Genomic DNA, 17,717 nt, shown 5'->3' on the forward strand with positions numbered 1-17,717 from the left:
CCGACGTCTCTGTCACTCCACCACGTTGTCAGTACCAGTTGGATTCTGTGGCGGTCATCCCTGCTTCAACCCTACCAGGTGGCAGGCAATAGGGTGGGTGGGCCCGGTCAGCCACGGCATTCCGGATGTGGGGAAAGCGGGGGAACCAGGCGACTCCAAACTCTACTTCGGTAGCGGCGGCATTAGGCGGCAACACCGCGCTGAGACTGGTCCAGTCTTGCCACTGGCCTTGGAAGTAAAAAAAAACCTGCTGATTGGCCTACAAAGAGCTGCTTGAGGGCGTTTGTTCTAGCCCAAGCTTCGCCGTTAGACTCCCCCGGTGACCTACTCCAGTCTTGAGGTGAATTCAATTGCTATGACGAAGTCACTAAGCGATCAAGCAGAGACCATGGAGACAGTTGAGACACCTGTGCTGGTGGTTGGTTCTGGTCCAGCTGGGCTCCTGTTAGCCTTTCAACTGGCTCGGTATGGCGTTCGCTGTATGCTTGTGGAGCGCAATCTTGACACCACCAAGTGGCCGAAAATGGACATCACCAATTGCCGGAGCATGGAGTTGTTCAATCGGCTAGGCATCTCTGAGGCCTTCCGTGAACAAGGTAAGCATCCGTCCCCTCTGGTCACCAATGCTTGGCTTAGCTTCTAACAAAATGCTGATTTCAATCAGGCGTTGCGCAACACTATTCTTCCGACGTATTGTTCAGCACGGGGCTTTCTGAAGGCGGAGAGCTTGTGGCAAAATGGGTGTGTTGGCATGTCTGAGCTTGAGCTTGAGCTTTCGTCTACGCTTGAAAGGTCTAACCTCGTGGCTCATGTAGAGTCTTCCATCTCCGGATGTCTGGAAAGAACGTATACGGCAACAGAATGACGGCACGATGCCCCGCGAACCTTACCAGCGTTGCAGCCAGGCAATATTTGAGGCGTGGCTGAAAAAGAGGATTCTTGCTGAACCCCTTATCGATACACGCTATGGACACAAATTCGAGTCCTTCAAGGAAGGCAAAGACTTTGTCGAGGCGGAGATCACGGATGTCGAGAAAAACGAAAAGTACACTGTTCGGAGTAGGTTTCTCGTGGGGTGCGACGGAGCTGGCAGTCGCGTACGGAGAAACTTGGGCGTGGAGTTGGTCGGCGGCCCAGCGTACGTTCACAACTCCTCATTTGATGGCAGCTCACCGATAAACTAACTGTGAGACCCCAAGTCCTATCGCCATGTACCTTGTCCATTTCAAGTCCAGAGATCTGTCTAGGTTGCAGAAGCAGGGTCAGTTTTGGCACATCTTCTTCACGAGTGGGGCCGCCATCATCGCCCAGGATGAGGTCGAAACATGGACAATCCACATCCCGATCCCGCTTGATGTGGACTGGAAACAACTGGACCCACGTCAGGAAGTGTACAAGGCTCTCGGAGGCTCTCTAGCGCCTTTTCCCATCGAGGTGGGTGAGATTCTGGTCTGTAGCGCATGGCGCCCAGCTATCTCTGTTGCCGAGAAGTATTCGTCGCCCAGCTTGAAGGTATTCCTTGCGGGTGATTCTGCACACCAGAACATCCCTACCGGCGGGTACGGCATGAATACTGCTGTCGGCGATAGCTTTGACATTGGGTGGAAACTCGCCGCTATTATCAATGGTTGGGGTGGAGATCAACTCCTAAGTTCATATGAGCTGGAGAGAAAGCCCGTAGCCATTCGTAACATCGAGCGGTCGGGCGTACACCACAGGGTCCATCAAACTTATGTTGAGTGGACCATGGGGGCAGGTCCAGGCGTCGTTACGGCCAACGCTGATGCCGGTGCTGCCCTGCGAGAGCGGATTCGTCAGCATGTGCTGAGGAACGATGGTGAGAACCAAGACCACGGTATCGAACTTGGCTACAGATACAGCAACTCCAACATCATTCTCAAGGAGAAAGCACAGGACGCAGAGTCTGACTTCGACTACCGAAACTACGTTCCATCCCCAGTACCCGGTGCCAGAGCGCCTCACGTCTTCCTTGCCGATTGCAAGACGAGTATCTTCGATATCTTCGGCCCTCAATTTACGCTGGTGGACTTCTCTATCGACGGAACATGGGCTGCTTCCTTCGAAAAGTCTGCTTCAAGGCTGAACATCCCGCTGAAATGCGCCAATCTGCCAAGGGAGAGTCAAGCGAAGAAAGTCTGGGGGGAGGCGACGCATTCCTAATTCGCCCCGATGATCATGTGGCCTGGCGATCCTCTGGATCTCGAATGGATAAGCAAGACGACATTGAGACAATTCTCAGGGTAGTCACGGGTCAGGATGCCACGGATCCCTCCACCAGGGCCATTTTTCCAGACTCCATAGAAATTGTGAAGTCCAAAGGCTTTACAGGAACAGTGGGTAACATAGATCAGACGACAGTGAAGCAACGTGCTGAATTCCAAGAATAAAGATTGATTGGGCGTTTTGCGACCCCTTTAACATTGCTCAATATCCACTAGTTAGCTAGGATTGCAATTCCTCAAGTTGGACTGTACATGTTTGCTACTTCTAGAGAAGTAGACCGACTCTGAGTATCAAGGCGGAGGACAAACCTCGCGACCACCCCCCCCCCTGGTGACCGCGTACCCAAATGCGCATAAAGCCACCACAAAACTCACTATTACTCTAAAATAACTTAATGATCAGTGGATCAATTAACTTCAAAACAAGGGTCCTGCACCTCTATGCAGCTCTCTACGTCACTGTTACCTTTAACAAAGCTCCTCGTCGTCGTCGTCGCTGTCGTTATCGCCGCTATCGTCGCTAACAGATCCCAGCTCATACTACACCTATCTATTTGCGCATTCCACCTCGATTACGTTAAATATCTCACTAATAAAGCGGAGGCCCTCGATAGAATACTAGCAGAGTGAGAATTCGGACCTGTGCAAGGCCGCTCCTGCCGCCGGTGCTAGCAAGGAGGAGGGCGAGGAGAAGGAGGGAGTTGATGAGCGCTGGGCTAGGTTGACGAAGGGGGGATCGAGACTGTGGGCAAGCTGATGCAGAATGTGGTCGTTCGGAGCGTGACTAGATGGTAGGGAGGCATAGAGGCATCGTAGGGCTCACTGTGGGCCAAGCAAAATTGGTGTTGGAAATGATGCCGTGTCGTCCCGTTTGCCCAGAATTGTTTCAATCGCAACGGCGCGATCGAGGAAAATCCATTAGATTTCATTTTTGAAAGGCACAACGATAGCTTCAAGGTGCTTGACTTGACGTGCGCGAGGTTGACTGAGCTGAGGCAGAACGCTACGGAGTGGCTGTGTAAACAGAACTCCGCCAGAACGTGCAGGGGTTCGAGATCCTGACCCCTGCCAGATTACCTCCGTCGGGTGCACCTCAACAACTTTGGCTGTGGACCTCGGGCCATCCGTCTTTTTCCTCATCTATGCACAGAGTGAATGTCGTGAGCGATGCCGGGAGACCTGACGCCTCTGCAGTACGCGCCTCTTTCCAAAGGCGAGGCTCGCCTCCTCTACGCAACATCATCCGGCTCTGAAATCGAGTGGACACTGAAACCGGCGCGACTGCTACGTGGTCCGGGCGAGCCTCCTCTCGAGTTCGACGCCCTCTCGTACACCTGGGGGGACTTCGAGCGCGCAGCTCTGCTCAGAATCAATGACGAGGCTCTGCATGTCCATCATAACCTGAACGAAGCTCTTCCGTATTTCGTTCCACGCCTGAACGGCAGGCCTATTTGGATTGATGCGATATGCATCAATCAGCAAGGCGATGATGACAAGACACAACAGATTGCCCTGATGGCACACATCTATCGCCGAGCACAAGTAGTCTGGGCATGGTTAGGCTACCACGATGACGCTGTCCACAAGCTTCTTGACAAGATTGTCGCTGTCGCGGCCCAGATGACAGACGATGGGACTCAAATCCCGCGCTGGGAGCTGTCGCAGCTCGAGGGCGAGCCGACACCGAGGTACGGTCTGCCTCGACTGGCGGATCCAGCTTAGTCGGGTCTAATGCGACTGCTCAATAACAGCTGGTACAAGCGCCTCTGGGTGGTTCAGGAAGTACACAGCCGCTCAAACCAGTCCGAGCACCGTTGGATACGCTAGCGTAGTATTCCGTTTCGCTAGGCCTACTGTGCTAGGGCGGGTGAGGATTCTTCTAATTGGCGACAAAACAACCACCACAGCCGGAGGAAGTCCACCGTTTCCCAGTTTCGGCGGCATTACCGGCGAGGTACATTCTAGCCATAGGCCAGAGTAAGGGAATTCCTAGATAGGGCTAAACGTGATTTTTGAAAGGGAGAGCTAGCTACATTAGTGTCACGATCCTGCCTCCGGGGTCAACCGTCTGGCAGGGCGCTGGGGTTGCTGTTCTGCAAGATAGGTAAAGCCTGTACAATAACAACTAACACTCTGCTGTCGTTCTCTCTCTGGGTTGTCGTTCGTGTCTCTTGGAAGAGATACCAGTCTCGGCAATTGAGTGACTAGTTCAAGTGTGGGTGAAACTGATACTTAGATTGATCGCTGAAGTACAAAGGTAATGACTGTCCACAAGGAGATCCTCCGTACTCTATATATCCTTTGTCCTTCATCGTGGTCATGACTCTGAGCCCGATGGTCGCGGCCAGGTCATGAATCTGGTCCTGACGGTCATGCAGATATTGGTGACCATCCTTCTTGGCACAGCGTCGGTCATGCAGATATGCATGACCGGTACGTACCTTCCTTATCGTCCCTTATCGTGCTTACATAAGAAACCTGTGACGGTGCTGCCACATGATCCGCCCTTGTCCTTGGCCTGATCCTGTGGCCTAGTTGTTTGGGCTCTTTTGCGTCCGTAACAAGCATCCCCTGTTGGTTGGCCGTCACAATTAGCAACGAATTCCTAATACAACACTTATCAAGGAATCTCTAATCATAGCATTATCAATAAGGTATAAGGAAGAACGAGCGCTTAAATACAGGAATATAATAAGTAGAAAAGTCAAGACGAACTAGATGATAGCTAGGCATATATACATGGAGGACTATCTATAAAAAATATCGCAATAGCTCCAAGCCTTTATATACTACTCCATAAACTAACCCCTAATCAGACTATTCCGCACTATTATTTTACTAACCTATCGCAGATAGGCCATAGCTTCCTCGTCCAAGGGGGGAACAAACCCCTTAGTTCTTACTACGTTCAAACACGACGTATTCCAGCCCATTCAACAGAAGTAAGGCACTTTTCTTGCTATGCCCGATTTACGCATAATTACCTAAACTATCCTTAACTATAACGTAATCCACGGGCGAGTGGCCCATACGGGCGAGTGGCCCACTTTCATTCACTATACCGAATCCAACTCTTCTTCACGCGTTTATTCCACCACGAAAGATGGAGACGCCTTCTAAAGAGAGTCAATTGTTCCTTGCTATCCAAGCAATGGAAAACGACCCAAACTTAAGCACCCGACGCGCTGCCGAGATGTTCAACGTCCCCCGAACAACCCTACGACGCCGAGAGAAGGGAGTACCTGCCCGACGCGAAAGCCCTCCGAATTCTACAAAATTAACCAAGCTGGAAGAGGAGAAGATTGTCGAATATATTCTCGACTTGGATGCGCGAGCATATCCTCCTCGGCTAAGTGAGGTTAGAGAAATGGCGAATCAACTACTCGCGAAGCGCGACAGGCCAGGTGTCGGAATCAACTGGGCCTCAACCTTTGTTAAACGACGACCAGAGCTCCAGACGCGTTTCTTTCGCAAGTACGACTACAAGAGAGCCCAGTGCGAGGATCCCGACGCGATAAACGCGTGGTTTCGGCTTGTGCGGAACGTAGTTGCGAAATACGGTGTCGCGGACTCCGATATTTACAACTTCGACGAGACAGGCTTTCAGATGGGCGTTATCGCGACCGGGATGGTCGTTACAAACGCGCAAAGACGTTCGAACGTTAAGATGAAGCAACCGGGTAATCGGGAATGGGTTACGGTCATCCAGGGCGTCGGCGCGACCGGATTTTACGTCCCGCCGTTCGTAGTATTTGCCGGCAAATATCACCTCTCGACCTGGTACCAAGACGACGTGATTCCTCGCGACTGGAGAATTATAACGTCCCTAAACGGCTGGACTGCAAATGAAATTGGTCTAGATTGGATTCGGCATTTCGATCAGCATACAAAGTTGCGAACAAAAGGCGATTATCGCCTCCTCGTCCTCGACGGCCACGAAAGTCACCACTCGGTCGAATTCGAGCTCTACTGCAAGGACAGCAAGATTATTACGCTCTGTATACCTCCTCACTCGTCTCATATACTCCAGCCTCTCGATGTTGGGTGTTTTGGTCCGCTGAAGAAAGCATACGGTCGGCAAATCGAGCTTAAGATGAAGGCGGGTACAACGCATATCAGCAAGGAGGACTTCCTCCCCTCGTTTTTAGCAGCATTCCAACAGACAATGACGGAAAAAAACATCTAGGGAGGCTTCAGAGGGGCAGGACTTGTACCCTATGACCCAGAAGCAGTCTTATCTAAGCTCGATGTAAAGTTCAAGACGCCAACGCCCCCAGGGACGCCTCGGAGGTCACCCGAGCTATGGACTTCCCGAACGCCTACTATAGCTATAGAAGCCCGTTCACAGTCTGATTTTATTAAAGGTCGAATCTCTCGTCACCAGGGAAGCTCTCCAACGTCAATTATTGAAGCAGTTGAGCAGTTCACGAAGGGGGCAAAGGGGATTATGTATAAGTTTACCTTAATGGAGGCAAGGATGAAAGCCCTTGAAGACGAGAATGCAATACTTAGCAAGCGTCGTAGGGCGAAAAAAACACGTCTCAGGAAAGGCCAAAGCATGACTCTAGGCGAGGGACAAGATCTCGTAACCCAGAGAGAGGTAAATGCTCAGGTAGTATAGGAAATGCAGGAAAACTCTAGGGGTGAAAGTCGATCTGCACCAAAGCAGCGGTGCTGTAGCGTCTGCGGGAAACCCGGTCATAACGCAAGAACTTGTTACATAGTTACTCTTGGGTCTTGTTAAGTACTGGCCCTAGGTCTGAACAGATACTAGGCGTATTAGATTTACTACGAACTTGGGAAATAAAAGGAGGTAGTTCGCACTCTCCGTGAGCGCGTTACGGTTTTGTTAACCCCCCCTGTCTCCCCTTTTTTGACCCACCTAGGCTCGGGCCAGAGCCCGAGCCCGTAACATACCCTCCTCCCCCCCCTCCTAGGATGGTCGGTATCGGGACCGCCGCCCCGGACTATCGTTCCTCCAAACTATAGCTCGAATTGCTTACCGGTATTAGGTAGCGTGTCGCGTAACCTCGCCTCTCGCGATATGGCTCACGCGTAGGAACCGCTTGGCTCCCGCGTAGGGGTCGCTTGACTGCCGCGTTACGTTGGTCGAGCGTGGCGTGAGGGTCCGGGTACGCTCGTATCTGACGCATGTCTAGACACGACGGCTGCCCGAGAGTATCCCTTTGCGGTCCGGGGTCGAGTCTTCCTTCCCCTCTTGCTGGGGTTCTGACTCTCCCGGTTCTCTCCATCTCTGTGATCCGGTGTAGACGGCACGCCTCCGACGACCGCCTAGGGGTGGCCTCCCGCGGATTGGCGTCGGGCTCCCGTTTTTTCCTCGGTGGAGCTCCGCCCTCCTCGCTCTCCTTCCTTCCCACAGTTCGGGCCCGTGTAGGCCGCGGGCGCCGCGATCCCTCTGCCCGCGCGCTTCATCTATAGGCGTAGGCCCCGCGTGCCTCGTGTGCTGGCGCCTGCGCGGAGAAAAGAAGGCCCGGCGTGCCTCGTGTGATGGCGCCGCCGCGGCGAAAAGTGGGGCGGCTGCCGGCCGGGCGACGTGCGCTGGCCGGCGCACCGGACCCACGTGGTGCGCTCGCCGGCAGGCCGCCCCTCCTCCTCGACACATATATAAAGCCCTCTCCCACCTCCCACCCCCCAAGTTTTCCCTCTTTCCTCCTCCTCAAGTCGCTCTCGCAGCTGCCCCGCGTTGGCAGTTTTCTTGTGTCTTTCTCTTCCCCGGTTTCCGCGCCGTTTCCGCCTCGCACCCCCGCCACCATGTCTGCCGCCGTCGACCTCGCTCCGGGCAGCACCGCCACCGGCTCCGGTGGTGAACCGCCTCCACTCCGTCGGGCACTCGTGGCGCCGCCAACACCCACCAACTTGCGCGCATTGCGCAGTTTCTCAACAACCGTTTCGACCACATCGACCGCCGCTTTGACCAGCAGGAAGAATTCAACAAGCAGGTCGCCAGCAACCTCAGCGACACCGCTCAGCTCACTGCCCACTTGATGCAGTCTCTCGGCATGGTTCCGCAGCGTGGTCTGCCTGCGCCCGCCCCCTTTGGTGGTCGTGCTCAGATTGAGTACGATCCTCCCTCCAGCAGCACCCCGTCGACTCCGTCTCGCACCCCCCGCGCCACCCAACAGCGCCCTCGCACCAACCGCTCCGGAGGACGTTCGGGTCGCCGTGAGCGTCAGGCGGAACTCCAGCCCACCCTCCCTCCTGTCGTTGCGGAACCTCGACCCACCAACCCTTTTGTCGTTGAGCAGGCCGCCCCTGCCCAGGGCGATGTCGACTCGGATTTCGGTGGCGGTAACGACGAGTCCGAGGTGTCCGAGGCTAAGTAAGCAGTCGGAATGCTTGGAGTACCTTGACGTGTACTAGATGAAGATTGAGAATTCGCGAGTTAGGTATGGAATGGGGGAGGATTGGGAGTTGGCTGAATTGGGAGACGTTCATGTACCGTAGCCGCCGTAGCCGCCCCCCGCCCGTCGAGGGCCCGAATACCAACCGCGTCAGCAACACCTGTGCCCCCGTTCCGTTTCCGTAATGAGCTTGGTCCGTCGTTGTGTCGGATGTCCCCCCATTCTTTCTCAAATTCATCTAGGGCCTGCGTGTCCTCCACCGCCGAGATCGGTTCCCACGTCGGCTGGTCCCACCCCGTCCACTTGACGAGGGCCAGCCGGGGCCGGCCTCGGCCCCTTCCGGTTTTAGCAGCCAAGATGCTGTCCACTCCATACTCTTCCAGTCCGGGGCCTTCCGGATCCGAGCCTACCTCGACTGGTCCCGGGTTGGAGACCCCCCGGTCGTGGCTCGGGAGGGGATCGTCGGCAGCTCGTTCGACAAGGTCAACGTGAAAGGTTTTATGGACATCCCCCGGGACATCAAGTTGTACTGTGAGCGGGGTCGGGACGCCGGTGACCTGGTAGCGACCTCTAACCCAGTCAAGCTTTTTACTGGGGCGCTGTGTCTTTAGGTTTCGCAGGCTAAGCCAGACCCAGTCCCCAACTTGGAAGCGTTCCGCAGGGCGGCGGACGCGGTCTGTGGCGTCCTGTAGTTGCTGCTGAGCGAAGGCGATTGCGGCTTGGGCTAATTCAGTCCCATCCCGGAGTCTCTGCATAAACGCTGTAGCTCGCCCGGCGGGGCTGTTCGGGCTCGTGGGGCATGCCTTAACCGATTGTATAGGTTCAATATCGAAGCCGTGGAGGAGCCTGAAAGGGCTCACCTTTGTTACGGATGAGTCCCGGTTATTGAGGGCTAGCTGGCAGGCCGGTAGGTGTAGGGGCCAGTCTAGCTGCGAGAAGGCTACGACTGTTCTTAAGGTCGCCTGTACTTCTTGGTTCGCCCGCTCCGTCCCGCCGTCTGTCTGGGGGTGGTAGGCTGTTGATAGCAGTTGCTCTACCCCCGCGAGTTGACATAGTGTCCGCCAGAAGAAACCGACCCAGTCAGACCCCCTATCACTTATTATTTGGGAGGGGAACCCGTGGAAACGCTACCAGACTTGTTTAAACCGTTCCGCGCAGGCGTCTGCCCTCATTGAGGTCATCGCTTTAAGCTGTACGTACTTAGATAAACGGTCGGTAATTACCATTAGGTATCTAGGGTCTTCATTAGACCTGGCTGGTAGGTCCGTTATGAAGTCGATAGATATCTGTTTCCAGAATTGGTCGGGTGGGGGAAGGGGTTGCAGGAGTCCCTGTCTTCTTTGCCGCGAAGCTCGGGCTGCTTGGCAGGTACAGTTTCGGACTATCCGGGCCGCGGTCTGGGACATTCCGTCCCAGTGGAAGCTTCTTCGCAGGATATTGAAGGTCGAGTTCCGTCCTGGATGTCCTGATAGTGGCGAGTCGTGGGCTTGCTGGGCGAGGCGTGTAGTTAAGGGTTCTACGGTAGGGACCCAGATCCTCCCCCTGAACAAGAGAGCCCCGTGTGCGCTCAGTGTACAATCCGCAATCTGGGCGATAGTCTCTGCCTCTTTGGAGAATTTCCTTTTCCCCTGCTGGACGTCGGTGAGGCGGACCCTATAGGCCCCGTCCTTCGTTACTGCCTCGTCCCAGAGTAGCTGGATATCGTTCTCAGTGAAGAGGTCCCGTCCTCGGGGAAGATGCGGGGCGCCTGTAGGAGGGGGCTCCCCTGTGCCCTCTTCCTCCCCCAAAAGAGCAACGGAGATTGGTTGGAGTAGCTGTCCTAGCCGCGGCTCGCTATCGGCTGCGTCCTGATCTCGCCGTGATAAGGCATCGGGACGGAGCCCTTGTGCCCCCGGTCTATAACGGAGGTTGTAGTGGAACAAGGATAGAACCTCTCCCCATCTCGCCTGCCTCTCGCTTAGAAGCCGTGGCGTAATGAAGTACTCGAGGTTCTTATGATCTGTGAGAATCGTAAACGGGGAGGCTACGCTTCGCAATTCAGGGGCCCACGCTTTGAGGCAGGAAATCACAGCGAGCATCTCCTTATCGTGTATCGGATAGTTCCTCTCCGCGGGCGTTAGGGCCGCTGAGTGGTAGGCTACCGGGTGCAGAATGCCGTCGACATACTGGGAGAGACATCCGCCTAGCGCTCGCCCTGAGCTGTCAGCTTCGACAACGGTTTCACGATCAGGGTCCCACTGCGTGAGGACCGGGTACGAGATGAATATACTCTTCATATCTTGGAAAGCCTTCTCCTGGTCGGGCCCCCAGCGGAATGGGACATCCTTGCGCGTGAGCTGGGTGAGAGGTGTGACCATGTCGGAGTAGTGGCTTACGAAGTCCCGGTAGAAGTTAGCAAACCCTAGGAAGCTCCGTACCGCGCGGACATTACGGGGAGTTTCCCATTCGGAGATGGCCCTAATCTTCTCGGGGTCGGGTCGGACTTCCTTTCCAGCCTTGACGATGAAGCCGAGGTACTTTACTTCCTGCACCGCGAATTCGCATTTCGCACGATCCAGGAATAGTCCGGCGTCTAATAACCGTCCTAGAACCTTGCGGACCTGGTCCATATGTTCTTCGCGGCCCCCAGAAGTGTAGATCAGTATATCGTCTAGGTAGGCTGTAACCGAGTCCATCAAGTCGTTACCGATAGCCCGATTAATATACCTCTGGAAGGTAGCCGGTGCTCCGGCTAGGCCGAATGGTGTAACGAGCCACTCAAATAATCCGAACCTTGTACGGAAGGCTGTTAGGTACTCTTGGCCAGCCGCGACGCGGACTCGATGGAATGCAGCCCGGACATCCAGCTTTGTTAGCCATTTCGCGCCGGAGAGGTTCCGTAGCGTTTCCTTGATAAGGGGAAGCGGGTATCGGTCCTGGACTGTAATCTTATTGAGGGCGCGGTAATCTACGCAAAACCGCCACCCCCCCCGGGTTTCTTTACAAGAAGGACTGGGGCCGCGGTCGCAGAGGAACTTGCCCGGATCCAGCCCTTATCCTGTAAGTCGGTAATCTGTCGTCGGAGCTCTAAGAGGTGATCCCTTGGCATATTGTAGAGCGGCCCCACCGGTAACTCGTGATCCTTTCCCTCCTTATCCTTCTTAAGGCGGATATGATGGTCCATAGGGCCCCGATGAGGGGGTAGCTGAATTGCGGTATCCTTATCGAACAGCTGCGTAAAGCCTCTAAGTTCCGGGGGAAGCGGTTTCTCCTCGGGCTCGACCGGGTTCCTCGCCCGGATCGCCGTATTAATATCGTGGATACTAACCGCCATTACAGTCCTTCCCTCCTGGCCCCCTTTCCGTAGGAGGCGTCTCATTACCGAGCCCGAAACTCTAGTTAGGCGCGAGCGCCCACCCCTCTGTTCGGAGGTCCTTACTTCGAGGTCCCAAGCCGCACCGATATTCAATGTTCTCCTCTGGGCGTCCATCCGTACTCCCCAGCGTTTAATCCACGGGAGGCCTAAGATTAGGTCTCGGGAGAGCCCCGGGATAACGTAGAGGGCGGCTGGGCATGTCCATCCATCCACGTCGAGGTACGTGCGGACGAACGTTTTGATTGCCGGGGCGCGGGGAAGGTTCCGTGCTACCTTCAACTCCCGCGGCGAGTGGAGCCTGATTCCTTTCAGACCGAGGCCTCGTGCCGCCTCCTCGCTAATTGCTCCGTAACAGTCACAACCGCTGTCGATTTGCACGTCGAAGGTTTTCAGGGAATGGACTAATATCGGCACTAAGAATGGTAGTTCGTTCATTTGCGCTTCTATCTTCCGAAATTCCTCCGCCCCTTGGGGACCCTGTACTTCGACTGATTGCGGGTGTGACCCTGGTCGCCTTGGCCGGAGACTTAGGCCAAGGTCTCCTCGTTTTTTGTGTCTTCGCGGTCCGACTCCGGGTCGGAGTATCCCTCATCCACGGTCAGTGTCCGTACTGCCGTCGAGGGGCGTATCGCGGGGGCGAGGTTGCAGTCCTGAGCGAAGTGTCCTTTGGCTCCGCAACGTAGGCAAGCCCCTTGCTTCCTTCTTTCGTCGAGGATCTCCTTCGAGACCCAGTTAGCCCTCCGTTTGGGCTGCCCGTTTCCGCTCCGTGGTTGGGAGCGGCCCTGGCTTTTCTTACTGGTGCCGTGTTGAGTTAACGCGTTAACTCCTGTCATCCGAGTATCACCCTCGTTGTCTACGAAGCGAGTCCGCCTCGGGGTCGGCGCATGGCTTGGGTGATAGCGAAACCGTTCTTCCATTCGATACGTTTCGATATCCGTCGCGATCGATCGGTATTGGTTGACCGCCAATTCGTAGTTATCCCTGGAGACCCCGGCTCCTACGCTCTTTTCGCGGATCTCCGAGGAGAGGGCTCTTCGGAGACGGGATAGGCGTATTCCGGCCGACCATTCGTGCCCCCCCGCTAGGGCCATTTTTTGCTCGAAGCGCACGAAGAATGTTGCGAAGGACTCGTTCTTTCCTTGCCGAAGATTGTCGAGTTCCGCTTCAGCAACCTGCTGTCGGTGGGGGTTCCCGAAGACGGTCTCGAGATACGATAGGAATGCGTCCGTGTTATAGCCTGTCCCCTCCCCTGCTGCTTCGTAGTAGGCCGCGACTTGCGCCTGGACCTTAGGGGAGAGATTCTGCCATAGGTACACCCATTGGTCCTCTGCGGACCCGATGAAGTGCTGGTCGGCTGTAAGCTTATGTCGGATAGTAATCTTCCAGGCCGCGAAGGTTTGCTTGTCGCCATTATAAGGCTCTCCTTTCGGGAGCGGTTTCCGTAGGGTGAGCGGCGGTGTCGGATTAGGGTATGGGCGAGTCGAGTTGGCGGGATATTCGCGTGCCGGGCTTATCGAGGGCGGGGAACGCCCTGCACCGTCCGTATTTGCGTCGCCGGGTGCCCTTGAAGGGAGCGGTGTCTGCGCTGCCCGCAGTTGTTCGATTTCGACGCGCATTCGGCTGAGTCGGTCTTCGAACGTATCGATGCCTGATTGGTGATTGGATGGGGAGCCGCTAGGGAGGGTTGCTTCGTACGTGGCGCGGAGGTCGCGCATCTCGATCTGCATAGCGTCGAGCCGTGCTCTTAGCTCATTGACCTCGGCCATATCCGAGGACGAGGAAGTTCGTAGTATGTTAAGTACTGGCCCTAGGTCTGAACAGATACTAGGCGTATTAGATTTACTACGAACTTGGGAAATAAAAGGAGGTAGTTCGCACTCTCCGTGAGCGCGTTACGGTTTTGTTAACCCCCCCTGTCTCCCCTTTTTTGACCCACCTAGGCTCGGGCCAGAGCCCGAGCCCGTAACACCTGTCTCCCCTTTTTTGACCCACCTAGGCTCGGGCCAGAGCCCGAGCCCGTAACAAGTAAATCTAATACGCCTAGTATCTGTTCAGACCTAGGGCCAGTACTTAACAGGTAGATTATCGTTAAAGTAGCAGTAGTTCGCATTATATCGTAGTCGAGCTTCGCGTCCCTAGCTAGCTCTATTGTTATTATTATTATATTATTCTTCAGCACAGTTTCCGCTAGCTTTATGTCACGATCCGATCTCCGGGGTCAACCGTCTGATCGGCGCGGTGGGGTTTATGTTCTGGATAAGGTAGGTAGCGACCTCATGCAATACTGACTCCGTGCTTCTCGTGTTCTCGAGGGGGTTGTCGTTCGTGTCTCTTGCGAGATATCACACTCGGATCAATTGAGTGACTAGGTCAAGTGAAGGGTGAGGGTGATACTTAGATTGATCGCTGAAGTACAAAGGTAATGACTGTCTACAAGGAAATCCTTCTGGCTCTATATATCCTTTGTCCTTCATCGTGAACTGTGTTGCCGTGCCTTGGAACTGTCAGTTCTATCGGCGCACTGCGCAGTTCCTACTGGGACTGCGCAGTCCCACAGTTCTTGGCACAGTTCCACGGTCTTGGCGTGGTCCTGTCCTGGATGACTCATCATGGTGGCTTAGGTAATGTTTCTTGGACCCGCGTGCATGACCTGCCCTTGTCCCTGGCCCGATCTTGCGACCTGTTGGTCGGGTCGTCACACTTTACTATAAGGCCCGTATGCGCTGCCGATACGGCACGGGGCTGATCTAGCACCGATTTCGTGTCGATAAGGTAGAGATATATAATGTGCATAACTATGCTACAAGTACTGAGGTATAGGGCTGTAGATAGTAGGACACTGGTGTGACGTGTGACGGCCAACCAACAGGGGATGCTTGTTACGGACGCAAAAGAGCCCAAACAACTAGGCCACAGGATCAGGCCAAGGACAAGGGCGGATCATGTGGCAGCACCGTCACAGGTTTCTTATGTAAGCACGATAAGGGACGATAAGGAAGGTACGTACCGGTCATGCATATCTGCATGACCGACGCTGTGCCAAGAAGGATGGTCACCAATATCTGCATGACCGTCAGGACCAGATTCATGACCTGGCCGCGACCATCGGGCTCAGAGTCATGACCACGATGAAGGATAAAGGATATATAGAGTACGGAGGATCTCCTTGTGGACAGTCATTACCTTTGTACTTCAGCGATCAATCTAAGTATCAGTTTCACCCACACTTGAACTAGTCACTCAATTGCCGAGACTGGTATCTCTTCCAAGAGACACGAACGACAACCCAGAGAGAGAACGACAGCAGAGTGTTAGTTGTTATTGTACAGGCTTTACCTATCTTGCAGAACAGCAACCCCAGCGCCCTGCCAGACGGTTGACCCCGGAGGCAGGATCGTGACATGACGACCCGACCAACAGGTCGCAAGATCGGGCCAGGGACAAGGGCAGGTCATGCACGCGGGGCAGCACACCCCTGGTTACATAAGCATCCCATTATGTCAGCCAGACGGAAGTGGATCGCTGGGATCACCACAGATCCAAGACGATCCAGGATCACCGAGGATCACCAAGGATCCAAGACGATCCAGGATCACGAGGAAACCAAGTGATCCAGGGAACCACGATGAAGGACAAAGGATATATAGCACCAGGAGGATCTCCTTGTAGACAGTCATTACCTTTGTACTTCAGCGATCAATCTAAGTATCACCCTCACCCTTCACTTGACCTAGTCACTCAATTGATCCGAGTGTGATATCTCGCAAGAGACACGAACGACAACCCCCGAGAACACGACAAGCACGGAGTCAGTATTGCATGAGGTTGCTACCTGCCTTATACAGAACATAAACCCCACAGCGCCGATCAGACGGTTGACCCCGGAGATCGGATCGTGACACGCGATACCGTCGTAGGACTTCTTATTACGAACATAGCGCTTATAACGATTGGAGTCCGGAACTATCCGATAAGACATACTAGACCCGGAACGGAAACATCGGGTATAAGGTATTGCGGAGTCCTCCGTAGAAGAATTAATAAACTGCGCGTAAGCGGCGCGTTCAGAAGTAAGATCTAAGACGGGATCACGACGCTAGTAAATGCGAGGGGTCCGTAGGGGACTGTCACGATCCTGCCTCCGGGGTCAACCGTCTGGCAGGGCGCTGGGGGTTGCTGTTCTGCAGATAGGTAAAGCCTGCGCAAGATCAACTAACACTCTGCTGTCGTTCTCTCTCTGGGTTGTCGTTCGTGTCTCTTGGAAGAGATACCAGTCTCGGCAATTGAGTGACTAGTTCAAGTGTGGGTGAAACTGATACTTAGATTGATCGCTGAAGTACAAAGGTAGTGACTGTGTATCTAGGAGATCCTCCGCATCTATATATCCTTTGTCCTTCATCGTGGTCATGACTCTGGCCCCGATGGTCGTGGCCAGGTCACGGATCTGATCCTGATGGTCATGCATATATTGATGACCATCCTTCTTGGCGTGGTGTTGGTCATGCAGATATGCATGACCGGTACGTACCTTCCTTATCGTCCCTTATCGTGCTTACATAAGAAACCTGTAACGGTTACTGCCACATGATCCGCCCTTGTCCTTGGCCTGATCCTGCGGCCTAGTTGTTTGGACTCTTCAGTGCCCAAACAAACATCCCCTGTTGGTTGGCCGTTACAGGGACCTAGCGGCGGTATAGTTAGCGTTAAGAAAGGAAAGAAGACTAGGACATTAGGTCGCGGGGCCACACCTTTCTTATATCACTAAGGACAGCGCCTAAGGGGGAAGGGGGATAATATAACGACCCGACTAACAGGGGAACTGTTTAGGGCTGAGGTAACAAACAGGCCTAGCACAAACAAGGCCGCAGGATCAGGCCAAGGACGAGGGCGGGTTAAGCGAAGGTTGAGGGCACGTTACGTAATCACTCACCTTACGTCAGCAGCCGACAGGCGGTTATCGCGGACGCGACAACCAGGCGTTAGCAAACCGACAGGAAGTCGTCGCAGGCACGACCCCCAAGGGTCGGCAACGCAACAAGGAACTATCGGGCACGATGAAGGACAAAGGATATATAGAGACGGAGGATCTCCTTATAGACAGTCGTTACCTTTGTACTTCAGCGATCAATCTAAGTATCAGTTTCACCCACACTTGAACTAGTCACTCAATTGCCGAGACTGGTATCTCTTCCAAGAGACACGAACGACAACCTAGAGAGAGAACGACAGCAGAGTGTTAGTTGTTATTGCACAGGCTTTACCTATCTTGCAGAACAGCAACCCCAGCGCCCTGCCAGACGGCTGACCCCGGAGGCAGGATCGTGACACCCCAGTAGAAGAATTAGAACAAGCTACCCGAACCCCTCAATACTATCCTCCTTCTACCGGTCCTCGCACCTCAGGTACTCGTACATCGAATTCCTATCACTGATTATCCAATAAACACCAAGACCGAACCATACGAAGCCATCGAGAAGGACAGCGGTCGTCTCCGAATTCCAAAAGTAGTAGAACCAAATATATAGCAGGCGCCACCGTAGTAGTTTTTAATAACTAGCGCCAGGAAGTCTCTTATAATCCAGAACATAATATCTCCACTTGTCGATCCACAATCTACCTGCCCAGGGCCATAGGCTCAGGCAACGTTCAGTATAGGCCTACAAGACAAGCACGAAGTTAACAATTATCCATTAAAGTAGCACACCCCCTCTAGGCAAGTCCCAGGCGCGATTTACAGGGCATTCAAAGTTTTCGTAC

At 54.2% G+C, this 17,717-nt stretch overlaps 2 protein-coding genes across 2 annotated transcripts; both read left to right on the plus strand.

Moving 5' to 3' along the window:
* Positions 1–339: 339 nt before the first annotated feature.
* On the plus strand, positions 340–2,447 carry B0I36DRAFT_380367 (FAD binding domain-containing protein). Its single transcript, XM_046160813.1, has 4 exons — positions 340–596; positions 665–741; positions 816–1,138; positions 1,200–2,447. Exons 1-4 carry the CDS (start codon positions 356–358, stop codon positions 2,179–2,181), a joined length of 1,623 nt encoding a protein of 540 aa, XP_046016203.1. The 5' UTR covers positions 340–355; the 3' UTR covers positions 2,182–2,447.
* Positions 2,448–3,410: 963 nt separating this feature from the next.
* Positions 3,411–4,253, plus strand: B0I36DRAFT_380368 (heterokaryon incompatibility protein-domain-containing protein; the record flags this gene model as incomplete). The annotated part of the gene is made up of 2 exons (XM_046160814.1): positions 3,411–3,931; positions 3,995–4,253. The coding sequence occupies 2 exons, from the start codon at positions 3,411–3,413 to the stop codon at positions 4,068–4,070; spliced, it is 597 nt and encodes a 198-aa protein (XP_046016204.1). The 3' UTR covers positions 4,071–4,253.
* Positions 4,254–17,717: the final 13,464 nt, after the last annotated feature.

This window comes from Microdochium trichocladiopsis, assembly GCF_020744255.1.
Source record: "Microdochium trichocladiopsis strain MPI-CAGE-CH-0230 chromosome Unknown B0I36scaffold_2, whole genome shotgun sequence".
Classification (NCBI taxonomy): domain Eukaryota; kingdom Fungi; phylum Ascomycota; class Sordariomycetes; order Xylariales; family Microdochiaceae; genus Microdochium; species Microdochium trichocladiopsis.